Below are 20,379 nucleotides of genomic sequence, written 5' to 3'. Positions count from 1 at the left end.
AGTTTGGAACCACCAAGAGCTGGCCACCCAGCCAAACTGAGCAATCGGAGGAGAAGGGCCTTGGTCAGGGAGGTGACCAAGAACCCGATGGTCACTCTGACAGTAGCTCCAGAGTTCCTCTGTGGCGATGGGAGAACCTTCCAGAAGGACAACCATCACTGCAGCACTCCACCAATCAGGCCTTCATGGTAGTATGGCCAGACGAAAGCCACTCCTCAGTAAAAGTCACGTGACAGCCCGCTTGGAGTTTGCCAAAAGGCACCTAAAGGACTCTCAGACCATGAGAAACAAGATTGAACTCTTTGGCTTGAATGACAAGCGTCACGTCTGGAGGAAACCTGGCACCATCCCTATGGTGAAGCATGGTGGTGGCAGCATCATGCTGTGGGGATGTTTTCAACGGCAGGGGCTGGGAGACTAGTCAGGATCGAGGAAAAGATTAATGGAGCCAAGAACAGAGGGATCCTTGATGAAAACCTGCACCAGAGCGCTCAGGACCTGAGACTGGGGCAAAAGTTGACCTTCCAACAGGACAACGACCCTAAACAAACAGCCAAAACATCGCAGGAGTGCCTTCGGGACAAGTCTCTGAATGTCGTTGAGTGGCCCAGGAAGAGCCTGGACTTGAACCCGATCTAACATTTCTGGAGAGACCTGAAAATAGCTGTGCAGCGACGCTCCCCATCCAACCTGACAGAGCTTGAGAGGATCTGCAGAGAAGAGGGGGAGAAGCACCCCAAATACAGGTGTGCCAAGCTTGTATACTTCCCGAATGCATTGCACAGTTGAAGTCGGAAGTTTACATACACTTAGGTTGGAGTCATTAAAACTCGTTTTTTCAACCACTCCACAAATGTATTGTTAACAAACTATCGTTTTGGCAAGTCAGTTAGGACATCTACTTTGTGCATGACAGAAATAATTTTTCCAACAATTGTTTACAGACAGATTATTTTACTTATAATTCACTGTATCACAATTCCAGTTGGACAGAAGTTTACATACACTAAGTTGACTGTCCCTTTAAACAGCTTGGAAAATTCCAGAAAATGATGTCATGGCTTTAGAAGCTTCTGATAGGATAATTTACATATTTTGAGGCAATTGGAGGTGTACCTGTGTATGTATTTCAAGGCCTACCTTCAAACTCTGTGCCTTTGCTTGACATCATGGGAAAATCTAAAGAAAATCAGCCAAGACCTCAGAAAAAGAATTGTAGACCTCCACAAGTCTGGTTCATCCTTGGGAGCAATTTCCAAACGCATGAAGGTACCACGTTCATCTGTACAAACAATAGTACGCAAGTATAAGCACCATGGGACCACGCAGCCGTCATACCACTCAGGAAGGAGACACGTTCGGTCTCCTAGAGATTAACGTATTTTGGTGTGAAAAGTGCAAATCAATCCCAGAACAACAGCAAAGGACCTTGTGAAGATGATGGAGGAAACAGGTACAAAAGTATCTATATCCACAGTAAAACAAGTCCTATATTGACATAACCTGACAGGCCGCTCAGCAAGGAAGAAGCCACTGCTCCAAAACCGCCATAAAAAAGCCAGACTACAGTTTGCAACTGCACATGGGGACAAAGATCTTACTTTTTGGAGAAATGTCCTCTGGTCTGATGAAACAAAAATATAACTGTTTGGCCATAATGACCATTGTTATGTTTGGAGGAAAAAGTGGGCAGCTTGCAAGCCGATGAACACCATCCCAACCGTAAAGCACGGGGGTGGCAGCATCATGCTGTGGGGTGCTTTGCTGCAGGAGGGAATGGTGCACTTCATAAAATAGATGGCATCATGAGGAAGGAAAATGATGTGGATATATTGAAGCAACATCTCAAGACATCAGTCAGGAAGTTAAAGCTTGGTCGCAAATGGGTCTTCAAAATGGACAAATGACCCCAAGCATACTTCCAAAGTTGTGGCAAAATGGCTTAAGGACAACAAAGTCAAGGTATTGGAGTGGCCATCACAAAGCCCTGACCTCAATCCTATAGAAAAGTTGTGGGCAGAACTGAAAAAGCGTGTGCGAGCAAGGAGGCCTACAAACCTGACTCAGTTACACCAGCTCTGTCAGGAGGAATGGGCCAAAATTCACCCAACTTATTGTGGGAAGCTTGTGGAAGGCTACCCGAAACTGTTGACCCAAGTTAAACAATTTAAAGGCAATGCTACCAAATACTAATTGAGTGTATATAAACTTCTGACCCACTGGGAATGTGATGAAAGAAATAAAAGCTGAAATAAATCACTCTACTATTATTCTGACATTTCAAATTCTTAAAATAAAGTGGTGATCCTAACTGACCTAAACAGGGATTTTTTACTAGTATTATATGTCAGGAATTGTGAAAAATTGAGTTTAAATGTATTTGGCTAAAGTGTATGTAAATTTCTGACTTCAACTGCATATACTTTATAAGTGTCTAGCCATCTTATACATTTTTACTCGGAGTGTCTAGTTATGTGGTACTCCATATGACGGTTGCTTGTTACTTACCAGGTAGGAAAGTCGGTGGTAGTCTGTGGTTACATGGACGATGATGCCGTTCTGGAAGACTTTACACCCACACACCTTGCAGAGATAGAGAGGGGGCTGGCCGTCACTGTGGCACTCGATGAGTGCGCTCAGACCTGGGGGTGGAGGGAGAACTAACTGTGTTACCACATGGCTTGTAAATCTCAGATTTCTCAGCGCTTTAACCATAAGGTCTAGCTCTGGGAACAAGGTACAGGACAATCTGTAGGACAACACCTTTTTAGTCAACTCTGAATATCAAAGGACAGTCCAGATAAAAAAAACTCTCAGCTAATGAGACCAGGCAAGACAAAAATGACAACTTTACAAAAATATTTAATAGAACATCAGATGGGAGAGTTCAGATGTACCATCTTACTAGCTACAGTTGTTTTTATTTGGTAATCAGGCTGGCTAGCATATATTAATCTCTCGTGGACAGACTCACGTAACATAACTGATATCGTAGCATCTTTCAAAAGACTGTGGGATGCGACCACTAATGGGGAACTATGTTCCGGTCCTCAGATTTTGTCACAACGTTTGTTAACTCCAGTTGAACAAATCACAATTTCATAGGCGTTCGCATCTTTTGAATTTCGGAAGGTGAGGGGACATTTGGCCAATAGACTTGCCCGTCACTTGCAAAGAAAGGGGAGTGGAGCTACCGCCCTGCTTCCACTAATCGTTCTAGTATCTTTTCTAACACATCTGCAATCGTTTTTTTGTTTTATATATATATATATATATATATATATATCTCTCTCAGAGCATATGAGCGGAGTGGAGCGGGAGCGAGCGTGGAGCATGAGCGGACGGATTTTGAACAGAGCGCAGAGCGGCATTTTTAAAAGGACGGAGCGTCGCCCTATGTCCCGCTCCAATTTCGCTCGCTCACACCACGAGTCTGAAGCATGCTCAAGCCTGACCCAGAATCCATCTGTTTAATTTAATTTGTGTCGTCCATGAATTTGTATTTTATAGAGCGAGAGGAGCAGCAGCAGCAACAAGAGAAAAGGGTTGAGGAATTCAAAAGTTTATTCACTGCACGCAAAGGCCCAACCATAACAAGGGAGAGAAAAAGAGAGCTGGATGTAGCATTTTTTGAAATGATTTTCATGGACTATGAACCGCTGAGTAAAGGAGAACGCGAAGGGATGCAACACTTCGCCAGCGCAGCTCAACCGGGCTACACTCCCCCAAGAAACTATGATAAATCAGTACTTTACTTTGTCAAATTTACATCTGAGATGCCCCATTCACATGCTTCAGCTGGCGATCAAAAACGCCGTTAACAAGCACGACAACATTAATAGGCTGTTAGTGAAAGTCGGGCACCTGGTGAAAAGTGTACACAAGAGCACAGAGGAAACCGACCAATTAGGTGTCCGCCCCACAAATGCCTGCGCCATTCGATGGAGCAGCCAGCTGCGGATGATTCAGTCGTTCATCCGGTTGTTCCAAAAAGACCCGTTATGGTAAAACAAACTCAAGTCTAATGTTGCTAACATCACCCTGAATCAAGTACGGCAGCTGACGCACCTTGTCAGTGTGCTGACACCACTAGCAGACCTCACAGACAAAATGCAGAAGGAGCTGGGGAACCTGGGGATGATCCTCCCTGCTGTCACAGAAATCAAATCCCTGCTCACCGATTACACTCACGCTGCACTTCCAATGGGCATCGCTGCTTTTGCAGAAACATTGGCAAACAACGTGTCAATTCGCTATGGAATATACTATACTGATTAACATCTCATTTTAGCGTCAGTGTTAGATCCCCGTTTCAAGACAGAATGGATAATCCGAGATGAGTCTGTATGCAACAAATTCGGGGAGATAAAGTAAGGCTGTGGTTTAAGCTAAAAGTGAAATACATGCAGATTTTGTTCCTTTTTTGGAGTGAGCGGGGGGCGATTTGAGTGGAGCGCGATGCAAACTGCGTTGAGCGCTGAGCGATAATGAGCGGACTGGCCTGATGTGGCTTTGAGCGGGGGGAGCGGAGGGGTGAACAGCTCCGTGAGCGAGGAGCTGAGATTCTCACCGCTCCACTCCGCTCATATGCTCTGATATATATATATATATATATATATATATATATATATTTATTTTTTGTAATTGTGACTCACCACCTGGATTTGGTCTTTTGTAGCAAAATTTGAAATGCTGTATTTTACAATGGATAAAAGTAGAGACTCAGAGCTACAAAATGGTACAGTGGGGAGAACAAGTATTTGATACACTGCCGATTTTGCAGGTTTTCCTACTTACAAAGCATGTAGAGGTCTGTAAGTTTTATCATAGGTACACTTCAACTGTGAGAGACGGAATCTAAAACAAAAATCCAGAAAATCACATTGTATGATTAAGTAATTAATTTGCATTTTATTGCATGACATAAGTATTTGATACATCAGAAAAGCACATCTTAATATTTGGTACAGAAACCTTTGTTTGCAATTACAGAGATCATACGTTTCCTGTAGGTCTTGACCAGGTTTGCACACACTGCAGCAGGGATTTTGGCCCACTCCTCCATACAGACCTTCTCCAGATCCTTCAGGTTTCGGGGCTGTCGCTGGGCAATACGGACTTTCAGCTCCCTCCAAAGATTTTCTATTGGGTTCAGGTCTGGAGACTGGCTAGGCCACTCCAGGACCTTGAGATGCTTCTTATGGAGCCACTCCTTAGTTAACCTGGCTGTGTGTTTCGGGTCGTTGTCATGCTTGAAGACCCAACCACGACCCATCTTCAATGCTCTTACGGAGGGAAGGAGGTTGTTGGCCAAGATCTCGCGATACATGGCCCCATCCATCCTCCCCTCAATACGGTGCAGTCGTCCTGTCCCCTTTGCAGAAAAGCATCCCCAAAGAATGATGTTTCCACCTCCATGCTTCATGGTTGGGGTGTTCTTGGGGTTGTACTCATCCTTCTTCTTCCTCCAAACACGGCGAGTGGAGTTTAGACCAAAAAGCTCTATTTTTGTCTCATCAGACCACATGACCTTCTCCCATTCCTCCTCTGGATCATCCAGATGGTCATTGGCAAACTTCAGACGGGCCTGGACATGCGCTGGCTTGAGCAGGGGGACCTTGCGTGCGCTGCAGGATTTTAATCCATGACGGCGTAGTGTGTTACTAATGGTTTTCTTTGAGACTGTGGTCCCAGCTCTCTTCAGGTCATTGACCAGGTCCTGCCGTGTAGTTCTGGGCTGATCCCTCACCTTCCTCATGATCATTGATGCCCCAAGAGGTGAGATCTTGCATGGAACCCCAGACCGAGGGTGATTGACCGTCATCTTGAACTTCTTCCATTTTCTAATAATTGCGCCAACAGTTGTTGCCTTCTCACCAAGCTGCTTGCCTATTGTCCTGTAACCCATCCCAGCCTTGTGCAGGTCTACAATTTTATCCCTGATGTCCTTACACAGCTCTCTGGTCTTGGCCATTGTGGAGAGGTTGGAGTCTGTTCGATTGAGTGTGTGGACAGGTGTCTTTTATACAGGTAACGAGTTCAAACAGGTGCAGTTAATACAGGTAAAGAGTGGAGAACAGGAGGGCTTCTTAAAGAAAAACTAAACAGGTCTGTGAGAGACGGAATTCTTACTGGTTGGTAGGTGATCAAATACTTATGTCATGCAATAAAATGCAAATTAATTACTTAAAAATCATACAATGTGATTTTCTGGATTTTTGTTTTAGATTCCGTCTCTCACAGTTGAAGTGTACCTATGATAAAAATTACAGACCTCTACATGCTTTGTAAGTAGGAAAACCTGCAAAATCGGCAGTGTAACAAATACTTGTTCTCCTCACTGTATATCATGCACTGCATTTTTGAGGACAATGGGAAAGTACTTCTGCTTTGAAAGTTGATCAACTTGTAAACTCACTTTTGAGAAAATGGCATTTGAATGTTTTGGTATCTAGTGAAGAGCTCTTCTTTGTCTACACCCATTCAGCATCATTCACACCCTCTTAAGCTTTAGCCCCACCCATCTTGTTTCGCTCTCGGAGCGTTCAGAGCGCACACTTGACGCTCTGGCCGATGATTTGTTTACCTCTGGATAACATGAAAACAGCCTAACCAGCTCTGCTGGCAACAATTTCATTAAGCTTTTTTGCCGACGTTTACTAACACCGGCCATAGCCAGTTATAATTGTAATGGCTTAGCAGATAATAACAAAAGAAGAACAATATTTACATGGCTCAAAGAGAAGGAAAAACATATCTATTGTTTACAGGAAACTCATACAACAATTCTAGATAAAGAAACTCAAAAAGGGGTGATGATTTTAATTAACAGTAATTTCGATCCGAATGTGCAAATTGTCCAAACAGATCCGCAACGTAGATGGATTATTTTAAATATGTTATTGGACCATAAACAGATATGGGTCATTAACCTTAACAGACCAAATAATGATGATCCACACTTCTATGACAATATATACAGTGGGGGAAAAAAGTATTTAGTCAGCCACCAATTGTGCAAGTTCTCCCACTTAAAAAGATGAGAGGTCTGTAATTTTCATCATAGGTACACGTCAACTATGACAGACAAAATGATTTTAAAAATTCCAGAAAATCACATAGTAGGATTTTTAATGAATGTATTTGCAAATTATGGTGGAAAATAAGTATTTGGTCAATACTTTGTTATATACCCTTTGTTGGCAATGACACAGGTCAAACGTTTTCTGTAGGTCTTCACAAGGTTTTCACACACTGTTGCTGGTATTTTGGCCCATTCCTCCATGCAGATCTCCTCTAGAGCAGTGATGTTTTGGGGCTGTCGCTGGGCAACACAGACTTTCAACTCCCTCCAAAGATTTTCTATGGGATTGAGATCTGGAGACTGGCTAGGCCACTCCAGGACCTTGAAATGCTTCTTACGAAGCCACTCCTTCGTTACCCGGGCGGTGTGTTTGGGATCATTGTCATGCAGAAAGACCCAGCCACGTTTCATCTTCAATGCCCTTGCTGATGGAAGGAGGTTTTCACTCAAAATCTCACGATACATGGCCCCATTCATTCTTTCCTTTACACGGATCAGTCGTCCTGGTCCCATTGCAGAAAAACAGCCCCAAAGCATGATGTTTCCACCCCCATGCTTCACAGTAGGTATGGTATTCTTTGGATGCAACTCAGCATTCTTTTTCTTCCAAACACGACGAGTTGAGTTTTTACCAAAAAGTTATATTTTGGTTTCATCTGACCATATGACATTCTCCCAATCCTCTTCTGGATCATCCAAATGCACTCTAGCAAACTTCAGACAGGCCTGGACATGTACTGGCTTAAGCAGGGGGACACGTCTGGCACTGCAGGATTTGAGTCCCTGGCGGCGTAGTGTGTTACTGATGGTAGGCTTTGTTACTTTGGTCCCAGCTCTCTGCAGGTCATTCACTAGGTCCCCCCGTGTGGTTCTGGGATTTTTGCTCACCGTTCTTGTGATCATTTTGACCCCACGGGGTGAGATCTTGCGTGGAGCCCCAGAATCAGTGGTCTTGTATGTCTTCTATTTCCTAATAATTGCTCCCAGAGTTGATTTCTTCAAACCAAGCTGCTTACCTATTGCAGATTCAGTCTTCCCAGCCTGGTGCAGGTCTACAATTTTGTTTCTGGTGTCCTTTGACAGCTCTTTGGTCTTGGCCATAGTGGAGTTTGGAGTGTGACTGTTTGAGGTTGTGGACAGGTGTCTTTTATACTGATAACAAGTTCAAACAGGTGCCATTAATACAGGTAATGAGTGGAGGACAGAGGAGCCTCTTAAAGAAGAAGTTACAGATCTGTCAGAGCCAGAAATCTTGCTTGTTTGTAGGTGACCAAATACTTATTTTCCACCATAATTTGCAAATAAATTCATTACAAATCCTACAATGTGATTTTCTGGATTTTTTTTTCTCATTTTGTCTGTCATAGTTGACGTGTACCTATGATGAAAATTACAGGCCTCTCATCTTTTTAAGTGGGAGAACTTGCACAATTAGTGGCTGACTAAATACTTTTTTCCCCCCGCACTGTACATACACACACATACATACATATACACACACACAGTTGAAGTCGGAAGTTTACGTACACTTACGTTGGAGTCATTAAAACTTGTTTTTCAACCACTCCACAAATGTCTTGTTAACAAACTATAGTTTTGGCAGGTAGGTTAGGACATCTACTTTGTGAATGACACAAGTAATTTTACCAGCAATTGTTTACAGACAGATTATTTCACTTATAATTCACTGTATCACAATTCCAGTGGGTCAGAAGTTTACATACACTAAGTTGACTGTGCCTTTAAACAGCTTGGAAAATTCCAGAAAATGATGTCACGGCTTTAGAAGCTTCTGATAGGCTAATTGACATAATTTGAGTCAATTGGAGGTGTACCTGTGGATGTATTTCAAGGCCTACCTTCAAACCCAGTGCCTCTTTGCTTGACAACATGGGAAAATCAAAAGAAAATCAGCCAAGACCTCAGAAAAAGAATTGTAGACCTCCACAAGTCTGGTTCATCCTTGGGAGCAATTTCCAAAACGCCTGAAGGTACCACGTTCATCTGTACAAACAATAGTACGCAAGTATAAACACAAATGGGACACGCAGCCATCATACCGCTCAGGAAGGAGACACGTTCGGTCTCCTAGAGATGAACGTATTTTGGTGCGAAAAGTGCAAATCAATCCCAGAACAACAGCAAAGGACCTTGTGAAGATGCTCGAGGAAACAGGTAGAAAAGTATCTAGATCCACAGTAAAAATAGTCCTATATCGACATAAACTGAAAGGCCGCTCAGCAAGGAAGAAGCCACTGCTCCAAAACCGCCATAAAAAAGCCAGACTACGGTTTGCAACTGCACATGGGCACAAAGATCGTACTTTTTGGAGAAATGTCCTCTGGTCTGATGAAACAAAAATAGAACTGTTTGGCCATAATGACCATCGTTATGTTTGGAGAAAAAACGGGGTTGCTTGCAAGCCGAAGAACACCATCCCAACCGTGAAGCACGGGGGTGGCAGCATCATGCTGTGGGGTGCTTTGCTGCAGGAGGGGCTGGTGCACTTCACAAAATAGATGGCATCATGAGGAAGGAAAATGATGTGGATATATTGAAGCAACATCTCAAGACATCAGTCAGGAAGTTAAAGCTTGGTCGCAAATGGGTCTTCCAAATGGACAATGACCCCAAGCATACTTCCAAAGCTGTGGCAAAATGGCTTAAGGACAACAAAGTCAAGGTATTGGAGTGGCCATCACAAAGCCCTGACCTCAATCCTATAGAAAAGTTGTGGGCAGAACTGAAAAGGCGTGTGCGAGCAAGGAGGCCTACAAGCCTGACTCAGTTACACCAGCTCTGTCAGGAGGAATGGGCCAAAATTCACCCAACTTATTGTGGGAAGCTTGTGAAAGGCTACCCGAAACATTTGACCCAAGTTTAACAATTTAAAGGCACTGCTAACAAATACTAATTGTGTGTATGTAAATTTCTGACCCACTGGGAATGTGATGAAAGAAATAATTCTCTCTACTATTATTATGACATTTCACATTCTTAAAATAAAGTGGTGATCCTAACTGACCTAAGACAGGGAAATTTTACAAGGATTAAATGTCAGGAATTGTGAAAAACTGAGTTTAAATGTATTTGGCTAAGGTGTATGTAAACTTCCGACTTCAACTGTATATACAGTGGGGAGAACAAGTATTTGATACACTGCCGATTTTGCAGGTTTTCCTACTTACAAAGCATGTAGAGGTCTGTAATTTTTATCAGAGGTACACTTCAACTGTGAGAGACGGAATCTAAAACAAAAATCCAGAAAATCACATTGTATGATTTTTAAGTAATTAATTTGCATTTTATTGCATGACATAAGTATTTGATCACCTACCAACCAGTAAGAATTCCGTCTCACAGACCTGTTAGTTTTTCTTTAAGAAGCCCTCCTGTTCTCCACTCATTACCTGTATTAACTGCACCTGTTTGAACTCGTTACCTGTATAAAAGACACCTGTCCACACACTCAATCAAACAGACTCCAACCTCTCCACAATGGCCAAGACCAGAGAGCTGTGTAAGGACATCAGGGATAAAATTATAGATCTGCACAAGGCTGGGATGGGCTACAGGACAATAGGCAAGCAACTTGGTGAGAAGGCAACAACTGTTGGCACAATTATTAGAAAATGAAAGAAGTTCAAGATGACGGTCAATCACCCTCGGTCTGGGGTTCCATGCAAGATCTCACCTCTTGGGGCATCAATGATCATGAGGAAGGTGAGGGATCAGCCCAGAACTACACGGCAGGACCTGGTCAATGACCTGAAGAGAGCTGGGACCACAGTCTCAAAGAAAACCATTAGTAACACACTACGCCGTCATGGATTAAAATCCTGCAGCGCACGCAAGGTCCCCCTGCTCAAGCCAGCGCATGTCCAGGCCCGTCTGAAGTTTGCCAATGACCATCTGGATGATCCAGAGGAGGAATGGGAGAAGGTCATGTGGTCTGATGAGACAAAAATAGAGCTTTTTGGTCTAAACTCCACTCGCCGTGTTTGGAGGAAGAAGAAGGATGAGTACAACCCCAAGAACACCATCCCAACTGTGAAGCATGGAGGTGGAAAAATCATTCTTTAGAGATGCTTTTCTGCAAAGGGGACAGGACGACTGCACCGTATTGAGGGGAGGATGGATGGGGCCATGTATCGCGAGATCTTGGCCAACAACCTCCTTCCCTCCGTAAGAGCATTGAAGATGGGTCGTGGTTGGGTCTTCAAGCATGACAATGACCCGAAACACACAGCCAGGGCAACTAAGGAGTGGCTCCGTAAGAAGCATCTCAAGGTCCTGGAGTGGCCTAGCCAGTCTCCAGACCAGAACCCAATAGAAAATCTTTGGAGGGAGCTGAAAGTCCGTATTGCCCAGCGACAGCCCCGAAACCTGAAGGATCTGGAGAAGGTCTGTATGGAGGAGTGGGCCAAAATCCCTGCTGCAGTGTGTGCAAACCTGGTCAAGACCTACAGGAAACATATGATCTCTGTAATTGCAAACAAAGGTTTCTGTACCAAATATTAAGTTCTGATTTTCTGATGCATCACATACTTATGTCATGCAATAAAAGGCAAATTAATTACTTAAAAATCATACAATATGATTTTCTGGATTTTTTATTTAGATTCCGTCTCTCACATTTGAAGTGTACCTATGATAAAAATTACAGACCTCTACATGCTTTGTAAGTAGGAAAACCTGCAAAATCGGCAGTGTATCAAATACTTGTTCTCCCCACTGTATATATATATAAACTTTCTTTGCCTTCAGGCCCAGGGGGTGATGGGAGGTGGGTAGGTGGTTGGATGGAGACATGTTGGTTGGGGGGATGGGAGGTTGTGGGTAGAGACTCACTTTTGTTTATTTTCCTTTACATACTACATTTGTTATAATTTTTTTTACTCTGTAATATGATCATAATGATCAATACTTTATATTCATGTAACTTTTCTCAAATGTTTGTTCGAGTGGCAGCCCACAGGTGAATATAAACTAAATATGAAATTATATTAATTTCTATATTGTACCTGTAAACCCCTACAAAATATATATATATATATATATATATATATATATATATATTTTTTTTTTTAAGACCACCCCCCCGCCATGTCAACATTATTTGTGCTCTGTACTAGGAGTATCTCTATACACTCAGAACGTTTGTGCAGTTTTCATACAGGTTAATAATATAAACACATTCATCCACACAATATCAATTGCATGCATCTCTACCTAAAGTGTCACATTCACACACTACAGTGCCATTGACCTGACAAAGTTATGTAATTGATTGCCTTGTTAGATTACAGATATGATACACAGATATGATCGCAATAACGTTATGCCAATAACAAAGTATCTAAAAGAGACCGAACACACAGGTTGCATCAGGCAGACTCGAGCTAAGGTAATCCCTGGTTATGGTCTGTAACTCTGCATGTTGATGTCGTCCTTCCCATCTTCTCATCTGTTTTCTTATGTTTCATTCTTCTTTCGTCAGGACTCTTCACCTGCTCTGACCAGGTCTGAAGATGACTTCATGTTAGTTGATCCTTCACGGACATCAACATCCTCACTGCTTCTTCTACCTACTCCAGCAGGATCTTCCTCTAGTCTGCTGTAGCCTCGGAAACCCAGGCTCCTTACAGTAGTTTGAATGCCTGGGGAAGTAACTCCTCAGAGAAAATAGTCTGCGTGGGTGGAGTTTGTTAGTCTAGATGGAAACTAGTGAAGGGTTCAGCCTATTAACATGGGAAGGGGAAGGGCTGAGGTTAAGAAAAGGGAAGACTAAAACAAAGGTAAGTTCAATCAGAGACATTTTTCAACTATCGAAACTGTCCGGACAGCCAAACGCACACTATATTACATACGGCATATCCACCGTTCTGTGCATAATAACGTGTAAGCACTAGCTATATCAACCAATCAAGTAACAATCTGGTATGGCAGCCGAGGGAGGATCTCTTAGGGACCTCCCCAGTTTTAAAGTATAAAAAGGGTATGATAGCATACAGATTTTTGAGAACGTCTCCATATGCTGAAGTATGCTTTACTGATTAAGAGCTGCTGAATAAAGTCTTGCCATCCTAAAGAAGGTCTGTTTGACTATTCTTTGAGTCTGCCTGCCCTTCACTAGTGATGTGTTGCCACTATCAAACCAAACAGTTCCAAAGCTACTTTTTTTTCTCCAAAAATAAATATCTTCCATAAGATATTAAACTAATGCCTCATGATAGGGCTGCTTGACTAATCAAATTCTCATCGAAATTGTGATATTGACATCTGCAATATCCAAATCAAAAAAGTCTGCAAATCTGCAATATTTTGAAACTCCACTCCGCTGCGTGTAACATCCATGTTTATAGTTGACTTGGTTTGAGTTGTCCCTCTCCCCCACTCTCCTGCGGCACACTGACTCGCCCTGTCACTCAAGGAGCACAGACTAGCCGTTCCAAGTTCGCTCTGCATGGTCATTGCATTGTCAATGCAACAGATGTTGGTGACAACGATGCTGATTTCCACTTTGCTTCTTAATATAAATCCACATTTGCCCTATAATTACACTATTAGGCTAGTTTGTGTATCTTACTCTCTGCAAATATCTAGTTAGTCTGGATTTTATTAGCAAGTTGTGGCCACAAGAATAGTTAGCTGATAACGCTAAATCGCTAGTTAGCCAAATACCCTGAGCCAGAGGAAACGTAGCTAAGCTAGCTAATACAGAATGATACCACTGGTACTGTAGGCCTAGATCAGCATGTTGTTTGTGCAACAGTACGCATGTTATTCATCAGAGAGATGAATATGTTACATGAATCAGAGACAGTAGAGAAAAATGTAACATCTATTCAAGTCTAATTAGGGTCCCCTGGGAAACACTGATCAACCCTTTGGTTCCTCCCGTGTCACAATAACGCCTCCCTGGCTTTTTTATTCGTTTTCATGCCAAACAAAGTATTCAAAGTGTCCACTGAATTCCAACCAAAGAATTTGAATAATCATTATATTCCCATGACTCCAACAGTTTACCCAAGTGTTTTTATCTATATCACAAGTAAAATTGCAAATCACAATATTTGGTTAAAAAATATATGCAATTAGATTATTTGCCGGAACGATCAAGGAAATGCCTCTCCTGAGGGGAAACATAATTTCTACTCAGAGCCAATTAAATACGAGTGCTGAATGCCACCACCTCTCTGACCATTCAAACTATAAATACAAACATCAACTTTGCCAGACTTCCAATAGTCGAGTGAACGAGACAGGATGTTGGAAGGCTTGCCACGTGAGACTAAAGGCTTCCGCATGCTTCCCATCCGAAACAGGTCAGAACAGTTCGTGCATATATTATTACAACCTTTTGTGACGTATTTGTTCATTTTGGTCTTCGGCAAGGGTTTTAAATCCGCTGTTCATGCACACTACCTTTTTCCTCAAGGCAAGACGGATTTCGCTATGCCCCTTCATCGGTCATTGGTCAGCAGTAAGAATTCTTCAATTAAGTATATATTCATGCACACTTTTTCACTTGATAAATACTGCACCAAACATCTTAGTTAGATGTAAAATTGTGCGACTAAGATCTCATCGGACCTTCACATATCCGCAAACTCCCTCCCATTCACAATAGTTAAACAGGCAGTGTCTTCGCGCCGACATGCGCACTAAGTGTGGTATTCAGACTTGAGATCACCACACTTAACATTTGCACACAAGCCTTCCATTGACCTCATTCTCAAACCTAAACTGTTTTAACCCAGAGAGCTATCAGTGACAATGAGCACCAATCCCAGGTTGATCTGCTGACTGAATGGTGTGGGTGAAAGACTAGGACCTCCACCAGATCCTCTGGCTAGTTCACCGCAACACTCACAGTCTGATAACGTGTCATTGTTCATTATCTCTTCGTTGAATAGGACTGACTATGTAATTCACTGGATATTGCTCATCTCAATCAGCCCTGCTTAGGTCAAATAATACATCTGTTCTGCTAAACAATCAGAAGAATGTGTCGGACTACATTAAAACACACTGCAGAAACATACTGACCAATCACAGCCTCTCGGTTCTGCCTCTTCAGGAAATCCCACAGATTAGTGGTTGGAGGGGAGATGGGGGGAGGAGTCACTGGAAGGCAAACACATAGTCAATAATAACGACTACACCACTCACCTCACACTCATTGAGAGTGTGCACAAAATTAACACACACACACAGCTAATTGTAACAGCGAAAAGGATCAAAATAAACAAACACTCAAAACTACCGACTACACCACACATATGCACAAACCAACACACTCACCATATAAACTCAAAACATGAACATACCTTCAGTTTTTTCTTTCACAGTCTGAGTATAGGTCTTCTTTTCAGGTGTTTTACAAGTCTCTGGCTTTTTACCATGCTTTCCTTTGGTCTCGCGTTTGCTGGCTCTACTGGTTATTATACTAACAGCTCTCCTGCTGGCTCTGCTGGCCACTATACTAACAGCTCTCCTGCTGGCTCTACTGGTCTCCCTCTCCATGTCTGTGCCAGTCTTTCTCCTAGTCTCTTTGACAGTCTCTGTACTGGTCTTTTTCCCAGTGTCTTTTCTGGTCTCATGGACTGTCATGTTTCTAGTCTTACTCCTTAACTCTTTGACAGTCTCTGTACTGGTCTCTTTTTTGTCAGTCTCTTTCTCAGTCTTTAGCTCTGCCTCTTTCTCCTTGGTCATCTTTTTACTCTCTCTTCCTGGCACTCCGACAGTGTCTTTACTGGACTCTTTTTTGTCAGTCTCTTTCTCCTCATCTTTCCCTCTGCTCCTGCTCTCCTTTCTGGTTTCTTGACTAGCTTCTGTTATCGTCTCTCTGCCAGCCTCTTTACTGGGCTCTCTGCCAGCCTCTTTACTGGGCTCTCTGCCAGCCTCTTTACTGGGCTCTCTGCCAGCCTCTTTACTGGGCTCTCTGCCAGCCTCTTTAGTGGGCTCTCTGCCAACCTCTTTAGTGGGCTCTCTGCCAACCTCTTTAGTGGGCTCTCTGCCAACCTCTTTAGTGGGCTCTCTGCCAACCTCTTTAGTGGGCTCTCTGCCAACCTCTTTAGTGGGCTCTCTGCCAACCTCTTTAGTGGGCTCTCTGCCAGCCTCTTTACTGGACTCTCTGCCAGCCTCTTTACTGGTCTCTCTGCCAGCCTCTTTACTGGTCTCTCTGCCAGCCTCTTTACTGGTCCCTCTGCCAGCCTCTTTACTGGTCCCTCTGCCAGCCTCTTTACTGGTCCCTCTGCCAGCCTCTTTACTGGTCCCTCTGCCAGCCTCTTTACTGGTCCCTCTGCCAGCCTCTTTACTGGTCCCTCTGCCAGCCTCTTTACTGGTCCCTCTGCCAGCCTCTTTACTGGTCCCTCTGCCAGCCTCTTTACTGGTCCCTCTGCCAGCCTCTCTGCTAGTGTTTGTACTGGGGTCACTGCAGGCTTCTTTGTCAATGCGTTTGTCCACTTCCACCCCAGTCTCCTGGGACATTTGAATGGTTTCTGGGGTGGTCTCTCTGTCCATCTTTGTCTTGTTGTCTTTGTCAGTCTCTTTCTCCTCTCCTACAGATGTAGGAGCAGGGGTAGGTTCTGGGGTAGTCAGTCTCTGGTGTCTGATCGAACTGGAGGGAACTAAGAAACAGTAACATTATCACCATCTTCATCACTACCTGTAATGCTAAATGTCTCTCCCACCTCTCCCTCCCCTCTAACTAACCCAGTTTCTTGCCAGGTGGTAGCAGGGGCATCAGTGCTCCCCTGTTCTCTCTCTTCTTGATCGCCTTCAGGATCACTAAGGCTACAGAATACAGAGTTAATCACTCACACAAACGTGACCAAACAAATGTACACACACACACACACACACACACACACTGACCTCTCTCGTAGATGACTGACTCCCCGATGTAGCGTTTCAATATCATGAACTTATAAAGGGATAGGGGGAGAAGGAAAGAGGGAGGAAAGAGGGAGGGAAGAGAGATGAGGACAATACATCACTACAGGGTAGAACTGTGGGTTTTTTGTGGTGGCTTGGAGTGTTTTACCTGGACACGTCTGGTGGAGTGTGTGTTACCTGTAGGTGCCCGGTGGCATGTATTTTCTCAGCTTGTTGTGCCAGGTCCAGCAGTATTTCGCTCCTCCTCTCATCAGACTCCTCTACCTCTTCCAGAGAGCCTGGATAGGCACGCTCCTACACACACAGACTTGTATAAGAGGGCTGTAATAGTATTTTTGTGTTGTGTAGGAGCAACAAATTGGTATATCTTTGTGTGTATATTTACCAGGAACGTGGTGACGTGTTCATAGCTGTGTATGTGAGCGACGCTGAGTCCATCTGACAACTTCCTCTCACACAGCAAACACAGGAAGCCCCAGCCTGGAGACGAGGCCCCGGCCCTAGTAACGCTGTACTGAACCAGGAACTGCAGACCTGAGAGAGAAATAATTAAAAAATAGTTATTGACATGAACACAGAGGTGAGGGGTAATTCTGTAGTGACGGGAACTACTTTTCTCTATGGCTAACTGTGCATCTCTGTAACACGGGTAAAACATGCGACTCCCTTTGTTTCCTGCTTGAATAGAGGGTACGTCATTGTCTGGTTAATGACTTAAGTAATTTAATAATGATGTCAGTGATGAAATATGGTTTAAAACTTTAGTGATTAGAAAATCTTGTCCAAGGGACAACTGGTTTCCATTATGTATTTACTATCTTTTTGGAACATTGAGATTTATTATGATCACTATTGTATGTATTCCATAGGTTTAAGGCAAAAAAGGGTGTTTGAGATGTCGAAGTTGTATGCTATGTATGCTCTTCCCGCTCTTTAAGTAGTCTTGAATTAGATTCAAGTGTTTGCCGTTTGTTATTTTATCTTCATAACAATCAAGACTCAGAACTTCTGAGTCTTGATGGTTATGAAGATACCGAGAACAAACGACAAACACTTAACCAATTCAAGATTTTCTTAACGACCAGCCAGGAAGAGTAGTATAGAAACATTGAGTCTCCTCCACCTCAACCTATGGAATCCATTCAACATTAATACTAATAAATCTAAGGGACAGAGCATCATATAAGGTAAGGAAACTAAATGCATTTGTAAACCAGATGTTCTCAATGTTTATGTAAACCACATATTCCCTTGGACACAGGATGTTCTAACACTGAAGTCATTCAGAGGACAGACTGTACTGTACAGTATGTGAGTGGTCCAAGAGGATTCAGAGGCCCTATTGTTACATAAATCAGTAACAGAGGATACAGAGGCACAGATGGTAAAACGGATATATCCACAAAGCTATAGTGGTTAATACCCATTAGAGGGTAAGGTAAGGACCTCCACAATAAACACTTCCTGTTTGTATAGCGTTTGTGCTTCTGTATTTCTGTTTCCTGTAGGTCTACTTCCTATATGTCCACTTTGTTTGTCTACTTTCTGTATGCCTGCATTCTGTGTCTGCTTCCAGTGTCTGTTTCCACCTCCATTTGACCAGGTCTTTACTATGTTTTTACTTAGTTTAAACCCTTTTGCTTCCTGTTTCCATTTTCTCTGTACTCACCCAGCATAGGAAACTTCCTCTCTTTGTTGTTCAGATGGGCGGAAAACGTCAGCGGCCTGTCAACTAAGGATACCACACATGGACACAGACAGTAAAACATTCTTAGAGCCCTGATTGCTCCTCTTATGACACCAGAGAAACTTTATGATGAATGTCTACTAACCTTTTAGATAATGATGGAAGTCCTTGAGTCTCTTCATGGCTAGAGGATGAGGTCAAACAGAAGGGGATGAGAGTGAGCGAGCACAAGAGAGGACATGAATGCAGGCAGTGCTACACTTTCGGCAGTTGATGATCCAGCCTACCCACGGAGGAAGAGACTACGAGGTGCCCAATGAAGACCGTCAGGCTTGTCTCTCCGACTGACACTTCTCCTTCCCTGTACCGTCAACGCCCTCTCCAATACCTTTCTGAACTGCCTCAACACTATCAGTATCAACATTATAAGCTGTGGAAGACCATCGCCTAAGACTAAACCTGCCACAACCCTAAATTTGTTTTTTAAAAGTGTCTGAGATTCCCTTTGTAATGAAAAGCGCTATATAAAATAAATATATTCTTATTTTTAGTGGGGAGATGTCTTACCAGAGGGGTAGGAGAACATCTGAATGCTGTGGAAAACACTGGCAGGAATATCAAACACCTGGGGGAGAGAGCGAGGACAAGAAAAGGAGTGAGAAACCATAAACCTTTACATCTCCAGAGCAGCTTCCCCTCCTCTCTTTAGCTCCATCTCCTTCTCCTCCTCCCCCCATCCTTCCCTACCTTCAGTACATTGTCTTTCTCTCCTCGGACTCTCTCCTCCTCCCAGGCCAGAGTCTTCAGGACCTCCAGGCCCAACTCTGTCCCCCAGCCGAATGGCAGACGCTGCGGACTCTGGTACATCTGATACACAGAGAGATAGGGCACCCACATTCAACTAACTACAATTTATACACAGACTTTATAAAGCATTCATAAGGCTTCATAAGCACAACAGATGTTTGAAAAATAATTTAGAAGCAGTCGTAGCACATAAAGGGTGATCTAAAAAGCAACACACATACACACTGACCAGGGTGTGTTGAAGGTGGAGTGCGGAGGTGAGGTGAGTCATGACAAGATGGGCAGGGATTTTCTCCTGACAGGTGTGACACAGGTAGAAGGGTGTTTTCCAACACTCAGTACTCACACACATCACCATCAGATAGACACCTGGGAAATGGAGTCCGTCAGATTACAGTATGTATGGTAGCCCAACAGGGATAAAACAGAGCATAATATTTAATATACATTTAATATTAACTTCTGACATTTTTCTGAAAAGAGGTCACCCCTTTACCAATAATTGGTTCGGTTCTTTCTGGGTTCCGGAGGTACTCATACATGGTAAAGGATGGGATGCAGGCTATACCAACGGCAGAAAGAGGGGAAGGAAGAGTGTTGTCAGAGTGATCTTTATGGCCAGTAGAACTAGACGGTGAGATGAACATATGAAACATATACATTTCATTGGAGTCAGAAGAACTCACCTTTACTGTCCTCGTCCCCTGAGAATGAGAATATATATGCGAGAGAGAGAGAGAGAGAGAGAGAGAGAGAGAGAGAGAGAGAGAGAGAGAGAGAGAGAGAGAGAGAAATAATGAGAGAAAACACAAGGGGAAGAGTTAGTTAATCTAGCCACTCTTCTTATGCTTTATAAACAATGTAACTCTTAAAAGATGTATAGTATGATTGGGCAACG

At 43.2% G+C, this 20,379-nt stretch overlaps 1 protein-coding gene across 1 annotated transcript in view; it reads right to left on the bottom strand.

Annotated features, from left to right (window-relative positions):
• LOC311121175 (uncharacterized protein) overlaps positions 1–20,379 on the bottom strand; it is a 90,817-nt gene that overhangs the window by 54,219 nt on the left and 16,219 nt on the right. Inside the window, exons 17-30 of the mRNA XM_084157930.1 lie at positions 20,168–20,185; positions 19,978–20,043; positions 19,711–19,850; positions 19,422–19,541; positions 19,242–19,299; positions 18,820–18,858; positions 18,657–18,719; positions 17,373–17,521; positions 17,165–17,281; positions 16,967–17,015; positions 16,805–16,885; positions 15,418–16,719; positions 15,137–15,214; positions 2,509–2,642 (exon numbers count right to left, since the gene is read on the bottom strand). Coding sequence (XP_084014056.1) covers positions 2,509–2,642; positions 15,137–15,214; positions 15,418–16,719; positions 16,805–16,885; positions 16,967–17,015; positions 17,165–17,281; positions 17,373–17,521; positions 18,657–18,719; positions 18,820–18,858; positions 19,242–19,299; positions 19,422–19,541; positions 19,711–19,850; positions 19,978–20,043; positions 20,168–20,185 — 2,414 coding nt within the window. The remainder of the gene's footprint in view (positions 1–2,508; positions 2,643–15,136; positions 15,215–15,417; positions 16,720–16,804; positions 16,886–16,966; positions 17,016–17,164; positions 17,282–17,372; positions 17,522–18,656; positions 18,720–18,819; positions 18,859–19,241; positions 19,300–19,421; positions 19,542–19,710; positions 19,851–19,977; positions 20,044–20,167; positions 20,186–20,379) is intronic.

Source organism: Coregonus lavaretus (genome assembly GCF_964263955.1).
Source record: "Coregonus lavaretus genome assembly, chromosome: 3".
In the NCBI taxonomy this organism is placed as follows: Eukaryota; Metazoa; Chordata; class Actinopteri; order Salmoniformes; family Salmonidae; genus Coregonus; species Coregonus lavaretus.
The sequence above is the reverse complement of the archived record's forward strand: the minus strand, read 5'-3'. Positions and strand labels throughout refer to the sequence as shown.